Source organism: Protomyctophum parallelum, assembly GCF_964188405.1.
Source record: "Protomyctophum parallelum genome assembly, chromosome: 17".
Classification (NCBI taxonomy): domain Eukaryota; kingdom Metazoa; phylum Chordata; class Actinopteri; order Myctophiformes; family Myctophidae; genus Protomyctophum; species Protomyctophum parallelum.
In genome coordinates, this window is record NC_139719.1 from 36,132,846 (window position 1) to 36,147,192 (window position 14,347).

Consider the following 14,347-nt stretch of genomic DNA (forward strand, 5'->3'; position numbering starts at 1 on the left):
AACAGCCTGTAGGAAATGTAATGCACCCGTTACTAACAGGTGCATTACATTTCCTACAGGCTTAACAAAATTAGTTTGGCCTGTAGTATCATGTGACAATAAATGTACTGCATTGTGTTAACAGGGAAATGTGTTTGAGGGCAACAGAGAACCAAGTTTATTAAAGACTGCTCGATCGATGACTTCATGTCAATTTCGTATAACACAAATAAGACACTCATCATGGGCTGGAACTTTATTTACATGTTGCAAACGTGTAGATGCCATTGTCAGTGAATGCTGCTGCTTTTGTGTCTTGACTGTGGTTATCAACAGAAGACAGGACACATGGCTTTATTTGTATGCCTAAATCCCTACATGCTTTAATTACTGGACTACCAAGCATTAAGTGGAAAATTTATCATTCAACATCTACTGACCTATCGCACAAATAATCAGAGAGAGAATGAACAGATTCATTAAATTATCAGAAATATGATTAAATCACTGAGCAAATAGAAAATGTATATGATATAGTAAGAAAAAAGCTGTAAAATATTATAGTTTACAATAATTATTCACATTCAAAGGCTTTACATCTCAATACATACACAACATGGCCCCTGAACATGACTTCAATCCAAATATGATTCATATATTAGAATTTAAATAACACAGAATGAACTAGAGGCTAAACAATAGCCATCAAATAACCTTATACAAGAATAAAAATACAAAAATTGTATCCTAATATCATTGCATTACTTGCTTCAGATTTCAATAATACATCGTCTGTACATCACAGTTCTAGTCGGTTACAAGCCAGGTAGAGTTTCATACACAATGTAACCGACTGCCGCCAAGTTGATTCAAATTTTTTCTAGCGAGAGAAGCGAACACTTTTTTGAGCGTTTTCCTCAAGTTTAGAGACAGATACAGCAATTTCACCTGTTATTTGGATCAGATAGATATCCTTTTAACTGACACCCAACCGCGAAGAGCCCCTGGGCCCCAGGGCCGGAGGAGGCTATTCACTTGCTCCAGTCACACACTGCACACGCTGACAGCTGGAGGAAGAATCCTTTTGAGAGGACCTTTTAAGGTAATATGTCAAAATTAAAAGTATTACAATAATATATCTTTCTTAAACAAAAAGAGCAAAAGTTAAATCAATTGCTTAATTTCTATTGGGCCAGGTGTCGGGTGAAAAAAAAAAACGAAACAAAAAACAAACAAAACAAAAACAAAAACAACATGGGGCACTCCCAATTAACATTGAGAACCCAACGACACAGTCCTGCAAACTTGTCCTGGGCCTACAGCTTTACTGTGATTGCTTCCAAGAATGATAGTATATATCTCTCCATTGATGCTTTCCTGTTCAACATGGGGTGGTCAGCATCAGATTTTGTTTTCAACAGGACATACTGAAGATGAGCTGACAATCCCACCAAAAATAAATTTAAGCATTCACACCACAAAGAAATAGCCAGTGAATGGTTCAGAACAGCCAAATCATCCAAATATATTACCCATGGTTGCCAATGCAGTCAAAAATACCCACCTTTTAACTTGAATAAACTATATCTCCAGTGCCCTAGGAGAGAAAAGCGGACAAGGCTGAGCTACAAAACTGGCCGTGCAGGAAAGCTAAGCAAGTCATGATAAGAGTACAAGCTAGTGGCATGTTCACCCGCTCCCTATTAGAAATATATTCTCAGTAACTGTCTCGCACTAAAACACAGATTGATTCAGACCAATTTCTCAGTATAGACCAGCACTCTGTAATATTGAGACCCTAAACTGGACAGCAGTATGTCAAGTACCAAGAGCCTAGAAAACTCAAAATCCCATACTATGGAAACAAATGGGCTCTGACAGAAATATAGTGCTTGAGTTAGGTTACGGGTATGACACTGAACAGGTTATGGAATCTGTTGTGACTATGGAGTACATAGAAATGGGTTCCAAGTAAGCCATACACGTACAATGTAGGATTACAATATGGTCTAAGTAAGATACTGTGTAGGCTCCGGTTCAGGGAAGCTGGATTGTGTTTAAATGGTGTCATCAAAGCAGGAAACCAGTCCTTGCGTTTGAGATGGTCCTAGTGGAACCTATGCCTGTGTTATTCTACAGACGAGCCTGCCCTTCTCTTCCCCCTGCAGAATGTACAAGAAGCAGATGTGCATGGTAGCAGTCTCATCATCCACACATGGAAAAAAAAAGCAATAGAAGCCTCACAGCGAGCACAAAGAACAAGCAAAGCAACCCTGAATCCAATGTTGTATTTTTTTCCCATGGTTCTGCGCAGGAAAACAAACAAGGTCTAGATGCCAGCGTCTCTAAAAGAGTTTGTTTACATTGCGGTGATGAAGGGCACTAAAGAGGGTGTTACTCTGCTCAGTGATTGGCCTCAGAGCTAAGAGGAAGGAGTGGCCAATGGAAGGAAATGCTTTCCTATAGGCCAGGATTTTGGTGCCTTTGATAGATCTTTCTCCACACTTCCTGGATCTTCTTACACCATTTGTCAGCATTTCCGCTGGGGTCCATCAAATAGTATGTTCGATTGGGCTACAATGAAGAAAAATCAAACAAAACAACTTTAACAACTAACCAAAACATGTAAGATAATGGTTGTTAGAAAATGTGTTGATAACAACCATTGTCTGAGTGGGAAATAATCATAATTTACCGTGTGAACAAAGAAGGTCTTGAAGTTCTTGGCCTCGGGACGCAGCTCTAGGGACCAAGGAATCTCCCCCTTTAGGACCTTATTGACAGGGTCCACATAGTACAGATGTGGGCCCTCAGTGAGGAGCAGCTGTCTCCGCCGAGCAAACAGGCCCTGAAGTGGAGAACCACATATGTTGAGAAATCAGATCACCAACAGAGGGGGCTAGTGCACAAGAGTTCCCTCAAAAAGCATGGAATTTCCCTTCATTTCCTATACACAAGCAGTCAGCAATGCCACGAGAACAGACTTCAGTGCTGATCTGGAATATGTTTCTTTTCGTTGAATGAAATGGGTAAGTTTTCCCATGCTGATTTTGTGACATGTTTCAGTTCATACAAATACTGGATTCAAGAGAATATTCTGATATTCAAATTAGGATCTACATACCTTCCGTTTATCCACTGGGCCCATTTTCAGGATCAGGTTATTCTCAACAAACTGGTGCCTGTGAAAATGAGCAAAGGCCAGATATATCTACCATAGATATGTTTTCCACATTTGCGTCCCACCTCCCCAATTGATAGAGAAATCATTTTCATTGTCCATTAAACAATGTAATCCCCTACACACACGCCAAGAGAACCTTTGACTTAAAGGTTCATTCACATCTGCTTTTCTTTAAGGGGAAATCCTCGCCAGAGCTCTATATAAGGCATACACAGACACATCAACAGACTGACAGGGGAGAGGCGCCTACCAGGGGTTTCCAGTGGTCTGTTTGTCCAGCAGCAGCTGTTTCTCCTCCTCAGAGAACTGCAGGTCCAGCTCAAAAGAGTTGTTGTCCAGATCATGGATGTACTGCTCAATGTTACTGCTGGATCTCTGGGGGGGAATGGATTCGGGCGCCGACAGGGAGTGGGACGAGCTCGAAGGGGCCACCTGCATACTGCTGAACTGGCTCAATAGGTCATCATACTGAGGAAGAGATCATCAATGAATAGGGCTGGATGATTAATTGTATATAATAAATGGGCCAGCTGAGACGTAGTACAGTAGTTGTCATTATATTCAGTTATTTATTGTTCCCTCACAAAAGTTGGCATTCAAATGATGCATCTTTCTTTTAGGCACCACAGTCAATCGTGGAATACCGTAGTTGCTTATTGTGAATTTGTGAGCATTGAAAAACATTTTGAATGCCTGGTGTAGTTTAGAATGGTCAAAAACAACCTGAACGGGTATTGGGTAAAAGAGCATGTCTCACATTTCCATAGCAGTCTTCATCATCCTCAGACATGGCTGGCAGATAAGGTGTGAGCTTAGGGGGTGTCTGTATGTGCAGATCACTCCAGGAGATGGACTCGAAGAAGGGGTGTCCTCTCAGAGGCTCGTACCCTCCCATCTCTTCACAGCCCAACCTTGTAGCTGGGTCCAACGACTTAGATGAAAAATAAATATTAATAAAAATAAATGCATTACCCATTGGACACATCAAATATACAAGAAATACTGACCCTAATATAACCTTCAACCCAATACAGATGATAACTGTACGAAACTATGATATTTGATAGCCTTCCTCCGTGCAATTCGGCTCGTATTCCGGAAATGTATTTTTAATGGCTCAATCAATGAAACCATGACATACCAAAAGCTGTTTGACAAGATCCTTGGCTTTGGGGAAGAATTTCTCTGGGAATTCATACTCCAGCTTTATTATCTTCTGGAATATTAGGTATTCATTTCTGACAAATACAAAGCATGTAAGTAACAACAGTGAAAGACAAAAACAGTTACTGATAAAACAGCACTGAGGTGGACCACAGGTCAACATTGAAAAGAATGCTGAGGATTTTACTGTGTCCTTACCCAGCTCTGAATGGTGGTAGACCAGCCACCAACTGATAGATTATACATCCCAGGGCCCAGAGATCAGAGCTTAAAAAAACAAAATAAGGGCACAGGTGTTAACAAAACTAACAATCAATTTAAAGCCAATATCTCAAGCATACATTTGTAGCTAAGATATTGTTTTGTTTACTACAACAGTATAGACTTCAAATGTATTGGATCACTTTCTGTAAGTGACGTGACTCATAAATCTGTGATTGTTTACACTTTATAACTCGTAGGTCAATCCGCTTAAAGCAAAGTAAATTTTTACATGCATTGGTAAAGTGGGGGGAGCCTATTTACCTCTTGCAGGCCGATTTCTCAGTCAGCAGTTCTGGAGACACGTACTGTGCTGTTCCAACAAAGGAGTTTGCTCTTGCTGTCAAACAATGACAAAAATGGTTAAAGAAATGCAACCATAATTTCTATTATATGGAAAATGTAAAAAGAAAAAAAAAATGTTGAAAACAAGCACACAAAAAAAAGTACAGATTCACCAATAGCTTGCCTTTAATTAGCCTATGACATCTGACACTCCATGTGGAGACTACATGGGCCAGTGTATGCAACAACATTGTACGACAAAGTATAAATCAGGCTTTAGAACTGAAATGCAGTAATGGAATGATCATTTATAATTCCAGTAGCACAACAGCAATGGGACAAGTCAATATTGCGCGGGGTCCAATCCATATCATCCATTTCAGTGGCAATACAAATCTTTATCCCACGATTTTGTATCCCACTTTTTCAAATTCCATACAAGCACTGGCCTAACCTTGTCTGCTGTCTGATGACAACTGTTTTGCAGTTCCAAAATCTGTAATCTGGACATGCATCTCTTCACTCAGAAGAATATTCTCAGGTTTCAGGTCTCTGTAATGAAAAGGTGGCGGCAGTGAATGATATGAGGAGCTATAATGTATTAGGCTGAAGCTGTACACTAACAAAAAGATTTCTCCTAAAAATAGCAATTAATGAGCATTAACAATTTTGATTGTTAGATTAGATGGGGTTTTTTTCAGTACCGGTAGTTCAAATATAAATATGTTGCTTATATTCCAAACACTGCAAATAAACAAAAACAATGAATGGACAGCTATTAAAACAAATTATCTTACCTGTGTATTATCCCCTTCTCATGCAAATATTCTAGAGCACAAACTATTTCGGCTGAGTAGAATCTAGTACAGGTCTCATCAAAAGAACCAATTTTGCGAATGTATTTCAGAAGCTCCCCATTCTTAGCATAGCTAAGACCAAAATCTGAGACAAGTTTGTTAAGGAAAAGGATAAAAATCTGAACATTAACTGTTACAAAAAGAAGTCAGATAAAGTTACATATGGGAACAATGTATTTATATTTGACAATGGTGGTAGTAGCACTTAACTTATACTTATTAGACATGAATGCAAGGACCAATCTAGAGTGAGAAACTCTGGCACATGCCAAAAATAGCCAATCTATAGCTATAATCTCACGGATGTGAGATCGTCTATTTTTGGGGTGTGACTTCAAAATACAACACAGTATAAGTTAGGCTTTAGTAGTACAGCCAACCTTACAAGAGTATATGGTAGTTTAATAATTGAACACAACAATCATATCGCATCTCATGACACAAAGCAATAGTTCAAGGATACACAACTTCTCATCATCTTGAAACGTAAAGTAGAGTTTGACAAAGAAAGGGTGATCTAGATTTGACATCAAATCCCTTTCTCTTTTCACGTACTGGGCTTTGTTCTCCTTCATAATATGCCGCTTCTCCAATATTTTAACTGAAAAACAAGAGAAAAATGACAACACTGATAAGCATAGGCAGAGCAACTAGGTAGGTTCTCGACAATCAAGTGTAGACCAAATGGTCTATAGCAGCCAGAGCAACTTGGCTACCAGCATGCCGTTTTAGTTACTTTTGCTAATACAAATTAAAATGCAGGTAGTTTAAATGTATCTAGCATTTAACCATGTTCAAGCTGGTGCATTTTGGGCATGTCATTAAATCCATGAATCTGTGTGTGTGTGTGTGTGTGTGTGTGTGTATCTGGAGAACTGTCTGACCAATAAACTTCAAACTTGGTGCATACCACTGAGGAACCGAGGGAGTGACAAGGTGTACAACAGGTATTGCATAACCGGAGGGGCATGCATTCCCAAAGTGCATTGTCCTAGTTTTAGTTTCAAAGAGCCACTCTATGTGGAATGTCTATTATCGTTATTCATCATCAACAAAGTATATAGGATACAATGATCTGTAACCGTGAAATAATTAATAATCATTTTGATTATTAATTATTTCACGGTTACAGATCATTGTATCATCCATTTAGCCAAAATACAGTTTGAAGTCATCTTGCATTGAAGAATTGGCCATAATGCAGTAGTGGGACTGCACAGGTATTTGGAAGGAGTGAGCCGATACTAAACCACCACGGGTCGGGTAATGCCGAGGTGTTTCAACAGGAGTGAGCCGATACTAAACCACCATGGGTCGGGTAATGCCGAGGTGTTTCAACAAATCTGGCATGAGCTCAGCTCGGGAAGGGAAGCCCAAAGATTCAGCGGAAGCTCAGTCAAAACTAGGCCAAATTCTGAGAACATGCTTTAGAATGGAGGGGAAAATAACAATATAGACACTTGGACAATAATTTGCACTTGCAAATAAGGCCTGAATTATTAATCTTCACAAAGCGCACATTTATATATTTCTAATATTGTATAATATGTTTTAGTGTAGCATTTTAAATAATTAAATATCACAAAATGCAATTTTTGTATAAAATGTTACTCACTTGCATATTCTTTACCCGTTAACTGCTCTCTTGCCAGGACAACCTTAGAAAGCAAAGCAGAATACATCACATGCCATTGTCAGTCTTGAAAGAGCACATCTAGTGACTCCCAGGCACTTCCTGATCAATTCACCTCAAATGAATTGGAGATGAGTCACTGAAGTATCTTGACCACAAAGAATGCTAGCGTGTAACAACATCTATCCAGGGCTAATTCATAAGCCTAATGGAATGCAAGCTACGTACGGTGGAGAAGGAGCCCTCTCCCAGTATCTTGCCGAATCTGAAGTCCTCTGGCCTCTTCTTGCGTGGCTGGGAAGCCTGGACTGGTGCCTGCGTCCGGGCCTCCGAGGCTGGGCCCTCCATGCTGGGACAGTGGCTGCTACTTGCGCCCGGGATAGCAAGTGGCGAGCAGGAGTCAGGCTGATTTCTTACCATTGATGGATGTGGGCAGGAACAGATGACAACGCTGGACTGAATGGGAACAACATCATACTGGAACAAGGAGAGGACGGAAAGCATTCAGCACGATGATCTAGGTGTCTTTTTCTTTAGTGTAGCAAGTGGATGAATATGTTGTGTCCTTATGTTACGTTCATTGTAGAGACTGATCCCGATCACCGATTGTTTTTCCCATGATCGGCCGATACCGATCTTGTGCGTAAGGGGAAAATTTGAATATTTCACTTAACACATTTTGCACCATAATCGTATAATTACATTTGATAAACCCCTACACTTTAATGCCACCGTTGTATATTTACGTTTTAGGGTGTTATAAGCACAGAAAACTGATCATGCTAATATTTACCGGACTGGACGCCGCCATCTTGGAACAGACAATAACAAACACCACAAGGCAAGCTCCATAAAGTCCAGTAATGGCTGTGATCTTTAGCTGCATTTATCTCCGAATTGAGGTGAGAATGAGGTGATATGAGGCGAAGTACTATATTAGGAGATCAATAATAAATTAGCATGATACTCCGCTTAGCAGATTAGCGTCCTCCATGCTAGTTACATTTTAGATCGACCCACTGAGACAGGATCGGTCGTGTCACTGGGTCCTAAATTTGTAGTTTTTGCCGATCACAGATCGAGCTATTTGGAGTGAGTATCATCCGATCGGTGGTGGCCGATTGATCGGAGCATCTCTAGTTCATTGTAAAATAAAATAGGACAAAAGCAGCAATGGATATTGGAATTAATAATATTAACATGCCTCCCAGAGTCCACCCCCAAATAGACAAATACGCTGATGCACTCACTCACAAAAATCAAAAATGAAGGTTATAAATTATGGTAAACATAAATTAATCAAATCAAAGTAAAAGTATTAGCAACTCTTGTGCAAAAAGTAGTGTCTACATATCTCAAATCAATATTACAATCGTGACTTTCAGCAAAATAGCACAATATAAGCTAAATTAATTTCCATTTAGTTGACAATCAAATGTTCTTCCTCTTCATGGGCTAAGAATGAGATGGATAAGAGTACAAGATGGCTGTGCCAATTGGTAATGCCAATGTCAGTGCTGACACAATATAAGGAGGAAGTAATCGGACCCATATAGTATGTGTCCATAACGATCCGTGATTGGTTACACTTATACCACAAAAACCCAGTCTAACCCATGTTTGAGTTGAGTAACTATGGACCAGAGGGCTAGGCAGCAGCTACATTGTGTCAGAGTGCAAGGCTCAATGGTTCAACTTAAGTCACTGTAGCAAATACATAACCTCAGTGGCACACCATAAACTGGATGGACTGAAGTGCATATTATCATTTATAATACTGCTGTAAAAGGCCCACTGAACGAGATGCTTCTGTTATCGACAGGCTCACCCTCAAGCACTTATGGCTGAGAGAAGACCAAGTTCCAACACATATGTGAAAGGCGTTTTCACACACACCACCTAATGGACATAACAATGATGACTACATTGACAAAGCACACAAATATGAGACATCTGTATGGTATTTCCAATGCTTAAATAATCAATGTAGCGTACTTGCAAATGAGCAGTTAAGGGACTATCTCACTTATCATAACTTTCTGGCCAGCCATACAAATTCAAAACGCTTGTCTAGTTAACTACTCAGATAGCTTAATTGATGTTGTCTCTGTTCATTCAAATCAATCAGCATTGGAGACGAGTGCTCCAAGGTGTGGTCATTTAGCTACCTATGTACACTTTATTGGACGTATTTGAGCTGTTCTTGTGGCGGCTGTTTCACTAATGAATTAGTAGTGGTGGATCTCTAGGCAAAGGTTACTTAATGAGTGCTTGCTTGTGTTAACGTAGCACAACTCATAACATCAGGCCCCGGTAAAGTTTATTTGCTAGCTGGTAAGCTAATGCTACTGCTGTCTGATCGAATGATGCCGGCCATCATTGACAGCAAGTTACAAACTTAGCTTTAACTATTACTGCCAAGGCTTAGCTGACCAGGTAACCAACTAACTAGCTGTCATTTTACGTCATGTATGCATGCATTAGCTGGAGGCAATAACGTTCAAAAGTCACCCTGCTGGACTGGTAGCCAACCTTACCAGCGTTAACGTTAGCTAGCTTGAAATCTATAAAGCATAGTGAGAAAGCGCGAACCCAGCTAGACAGCTAACCTAACGCGTTAACACCAGCTAGCAGGTGGTAGTAGACCAACACAACCCGTAGATACACCCTATCAAACAGCACAACTCTGGCAACAATAAATTAAGCACACAATAACGACACTCGACTGGTTCAAACGCTGAAAAATCTATATTAGCGTGATGTTAGCCCATACGAGTCCGGTTAGCAGCATGCTAACGTTCCGTTAGCACGTCATAACGTTAGATGATCTGTGTGGCTACTAGCACCGCTGTTCAAATGAAGGCCCGACCATGGAACGATTTGTTGTTAAACAGCCGCCACACTACACATCTCAAGCACCGGCTTCGAGTTCATGTTCGTATCAGAGCTGCAATACTTACTATCTGACTTGTGGCTCTTGCCATGGAAGTTTTCCGCGAGTATTTATTTGGAATAAAATAATTACAGAAGCTCCAGTAATGGCTGCCTCTGCGCCTTCATTTTCGAGCTGTGACGTCGTTCCACAACAATGTTACCGCAAAGACAGGAGAGGAAAGGAGAGCACAACAACGACAACAAGGATGCGTCAGCAACGTCACCACCGGGCGACGCTTTCGACAAGACTCGTGTATTCAACTTTTTCTTTCTCGAGCTAAGGGACTAACAAATTAAGTACAATGACAACTGAGTATATCAATTCAACGGTAACGTGACGACGGCGGGTTTGTTGTACAAAAGATATTAACGACCAATGAGCCCAAATAACTGTCTATTTCGACTGTAAGATGCAGTCTATGCCATAGACCGCATCGAACCATTATACTCTATTGGTTGGATCTTGACGCCACTGATAAATCCTTTATTTATTCTAGGAGAGTACCCCTTGTCAGAGTAATCTAGTAAAATTACTCTGACAAGGGGTACTCTCCTTCTACACTCTGCCCCTTGTATCCCGCTCGTATCCGCCCCCTCGCCACATTTACAACCTTAAACTCAACTGGTTTATTACAGCCCCTTTATATTTGATTTAAAATGACAAATAATCGAAACCTTTCAAAAATATTTACTTTTCAAATTGCAGATATTTAGCGGACTTGTTAGGATATGGGATTTATTTTTTTATATTAAATCTGTATTTAAAATACAAACTCTAAAAAATGTAAACATTTGATATTCCGATTAAGTAGATTTTATGTTTCATGTTTTGTTGAAAGTCTTTATGCTTTTCAAATGAGGCAATCATTTTAGCATTTATCATTTAATCATTCCTATCCCAAAAGCCTGAATTCACAAAGCACAAACTTATAGCCTGCCCTACAAGTTATAACAACCAGTTCAGTGGTCTGCCAAATCAGATCACATCATGAAAATGGTAACGGTATTGTATCTCAAGTTTTCAACATATTCCCAAAATGATATACAGTACAAGCATTACTTTTCACGTTTATTTGGTAAGTGCTGACTGATATTATTTAATGTGACAGTTTTAATTATCTCATTATCACAATCTGAGTTGAGACTCATTGTCACTTTGTTTCTTTTTCCCCTGCATCATCATCATCATCATCATCATCATCATCACCACCCGAAGCTTCTTCCTCACTGGAATCCTCATCTTGAGCAATACTAAACAAACACAGAATTACAAATTTAAAATATGACATATATCATTCATATAAATGTGCTAATAGAAAGTAAGTTCCTGAATTCAATAGCAGTCAAATAATGTGCAATGCCTACATAAACATGATTCTGTTTCAAGTCTCACCATTGTGGTCTGTTGAGATTCATGCATTCTCTTCCAGAGTCTACATCAAATGGATCTATAAACAAGACATAATTAACTTTCATTAAAGCAAAATTGTCTTCAGAGTAAATAGAATACAGTGCCTTTTTGCAAAGCACTTTACAATGTAGTATGCAATACATTGTAAAATCACTGGACCAATGCAGGCCATGGTCAAAATGTAGATTAATTACTATATTTAATACTCTCCATACGAAACTAGACAATCATGTGCAACATTTCTGGGATCATATTATAAAACCGATTGGTCACACAGTCACACTCAATAGCAAGAGTGAGTTAACCTTTTTATTGTCATTTCCATGTCTTTTTTTTTTTTAAGATATTTTTTCTTAAAAAAAATATTCTTTTATTGATTTTTTAAGGGACAGATAGTAGGCTGACAGGAAACGGGAGAGAGATGGGGGGATGACATGCGGTAAAGGCCGTGTCGGGTTCGGGAGTCGAACCTGCGGCACACCGCGACTGGATCACCAGTCCGGTGCCCAGACCGTTACGCTACGGCCTGGGCCCTTCTCCATGTCTTTAGGCTACAAAGAAAGGACAAACGTTTCGGCTGTCCAACCTTCGTCATAGACAGAATGTTTGTCCGCACCAGCCAAAATGCCTTTCTAACATTTCTGGGAGAAATTGCCAATAATTGCCATGTAATTTCTTTTTAAATCTATACCTTTCACAGATTATCAGATCACTTTCCCCCTCTTACCAAACTCTTCTTCCTCTTTAGGAGCATTTAGATATTCTTTCTCTGCAGAGAGCAGCTCTTCCTCTGACTGGCAGACTGCATAGCGTTCCAGCAGAACTTTATTGAGCTCCAAGAATCCCTTGCCCCACTTGAATTTACTGAGCAGGATCAACGCCAGCTCCTGAAAACCTAAAAATAAATAAATAATAATAATAATAATAATAATAATAATAATAACAATAACAACATTATCCAAGACACTGAAAAAGATATAATATTATGTTCTTCACTTGGTAGAACATAATATTACTGGTGGTGGTATAACACTACAAGTCAGCTGCTATGAGTTCAAACCTTACCTACAATGCAGAATGTGGCAGCAAATGCTTCAACACAAGATAACTTGCAAGGTTTGCCATAGTTTACAGGATTTGCTGCTACAAGGAAGGGCAGCAACCTGGGATGTGATCCAATCATCTTATTGAAGGGAGTCTCCTCAAGTTTTGCCCAGGAACAATCAATGACTGCCATTCCATTCTGTGCCACGATCTCTCTGTGCACGAAATGGCAACAAAAATAACTATCAGGATTTAGTTTAATATAGAGAATGATTCAATCAAAACTGCACATGACATGAGTTGTGTAATGACACAACTGTAATACACATTTCTTCTAGGAATCTGTTCCATTACACATTTTGACAATGACAATAATTGTCCATGCAACTTGATTTGTATGTTTCAGATTAGGCACAGCAAAGTAATTTAGTGTGTTGCCTGAAACATATTTATTCTATTTAAATGTATAGCTAGCTGGATGGAGAATAGATAAAAAAAATTAGGAATGTATGAGTGAGAGCTCTGCTGGTATGTTTTTCCCCATTTGTCATGTCTCTGTGTAGATCTATGGAAATTACATTGCTTTTATATAATTTATCCATCCTCCTTTTTCCCTTGCATATAAAGCACTTTGAGCTGTATTCCATGCATGTACATATTGATGATAATGAAATATGTAAGTGGGTAACCCATAACACACCTGTCTGCTGGTGTCACATACTTTGTGCCCATTGGACTCAGTATGAGGCCGTTGAATCTCTGGTTTAAGCGCAGGGTTCGTACAAACCCCTTGCGTACCAACTTCCTGCCAGTGCAACGCTTAGGGTCACAGTGGCCCAACTCCCACATGGCAAGTGGACATGGTAGTTTCACCTCAACAACCTCCTTTCCCTCCTCTGGGTGGAGACTTGCTGAAAAACAGAGGGGTCAGAATTTGAGACAACAATAGGTTCAACAAAATGAGATGCTGACACTAATGTCAACAACTTCATATCACACATGGGTACGTTCTGCTTTTGTTATTTGTGATGAAAAATACAAATACAAATGTTTGCCAGATGCCAATCTCTAACAGGTGCCCACTCGTCCTGTATCCAGTATATATACACCAAGAATCATCTTCATACATATTTACAGCGACGCCAGCCAGTGTAGCACAATTACCTTCTAATGCAGTATGCATCTCTTCTGTGAAAGCCTCCAAAGATTTCCCCTTCATTTTGTGCCTTTGGTCCTTGCCTTTGTTGTCATGACGTTCACATCTTCCCTGTTTCTTTCGCCCCGGCATGTTGCACAGTCAACTTAAAGGTAGAACATGGATGCACTCTAAAATTGTTTACTATACAATATCCTCGCTGGGAAAACGTTAACAGAAGCCTGACTAATAGACTCACAAGTTATAATCTAACTTTCTCTAGTACATGCTAGCATTTTAAATTCCAACAAAGTGTCTCTTTGACAACAACACCTGAGTTGCCGATTTGATTTAAAATAAAGCTATAAACAGTGAGCTCTATTACTAATATTGCTGTTACATGTGATGTGTCTCCATCCCATTGCCCACATTAACGAATGCTCACGCCTCACGTTGTGAT

The 14,347-nt window shown here is 39.6% G+C and overlaps 2 protein-coding genes across 2 annotated transcripts; both read right to left on the reverse strand.

The window, feature by feature from the left end:
- Positions 1-220: 220 nt before the first annotated feature.
- Positions 221-10,454, reverse strand: pdpk1b (3-phosphoinositide dependent protein kinase 1b). Its single transcript, XM_083787923.1, has 14 exons — positions 10,324-10,454; positions 7,592-7,840; positions 7,346-7,388; positions 6,194-6,331; positions 5,671-5,815; positions 5,328-5,425; positions 4,853-4,928; positions 4,526-4,594; positions 4,305-4,401; positions 3,921-4,094; positions 3,414-3,631; positions 3,104-3,161; positions 2,675-2,827; positions 221-2,553 (listed from the first exon to the last, which is right to left on the reverse strand). Exons 1-14 carry the CDS (start codon positions 10,345-10,347, stop codon positions 2,440-2,442), a joined length of 1,656 nt encoding a protein of 551 aa, XP_083644049.1. The 5' UTR covers positions 10,348-10,454; the 3' UTR covers positions 221-2,439.
- Positions 10,455-11,370: 916 nt separating this feature from the next.
- On the reverse strand, positions 11,371-14,303 carry tsr3 (TSR3 ribosome maturation factor). Its single transcript, XM_083787317.1, has 6 exons — positions 13,917-14,303; positions 13,453-13,663; positions 12,774-12,967; positions 12,436-12,603; positions 11,691-11,745; positions 11,371-11,548 (listed from the first exon to the last, which is right to left on the reverse strand). The coding sequence occupies exons 1-6, from the start codon at positions 14,038-14,040 to the stop codon at positions 11,449-11,451; spliced, it is 852 nt and encodes a 283-aa protein (XP_083643443.1). The 5' UTR covers positions 14,041-14,303; the 3' UTR covers positions 11,371-11,448.
- Between the last annotated feature and the right edge of the window lie 44 nt (positions 14,304-14,347).

What these genes read in the sequence shown, in the direction of transcription:
- pdpk1b (XM_083787923.1), bottom strand. Translation starts at nt 10,347, where the DNA reads ATGGCAAGAGCCACAAGTCAGATA. An exon ending in CAAGAGCCACAAGTCAGATA is followed by an intron (nt 7,841 to 10,323) that starts GTAAGTATTGCA and finishes TCCTTGTTCCAG; the next exon opens with TATGATGTTGTTCCCATTCA. An exon ending in GAGAGGGCTCCTTCTCCACC is followed by an intron (nt 7,389 to 7,591) that starts GTACGTAGCTTG and finishes TTGCTTTCTAAG; the next exon opens with GTTGTCCTGGCAAGAGAGCA.
- tsr3 (XM_083787317.1), bottom strand. Translation starts at nt 14,040, where the DNA reads ATGCCGGGGCGAAAGAAACAGGGAAGATGTGAACGTCATGACAACAAA. An exon ending in GATGCATACTGCATTAGAAG is followed by an intron (nt 13,664 to 13,916) that starts GTAATTGTGCTA and finishes TCTGTTTTTCAG; the next exon opens with CAAGTCTCCACCCAGAGGAG. An exon ending in TAAAGAGGAAGAAGAGTTTG is followed by an intron (nt 11,746 to 12,435) that starts GTAAGAGGGGGA and finishes TCTTGTTTATAG; the next exon opens with ATCCATTTGATGTAGACTCT.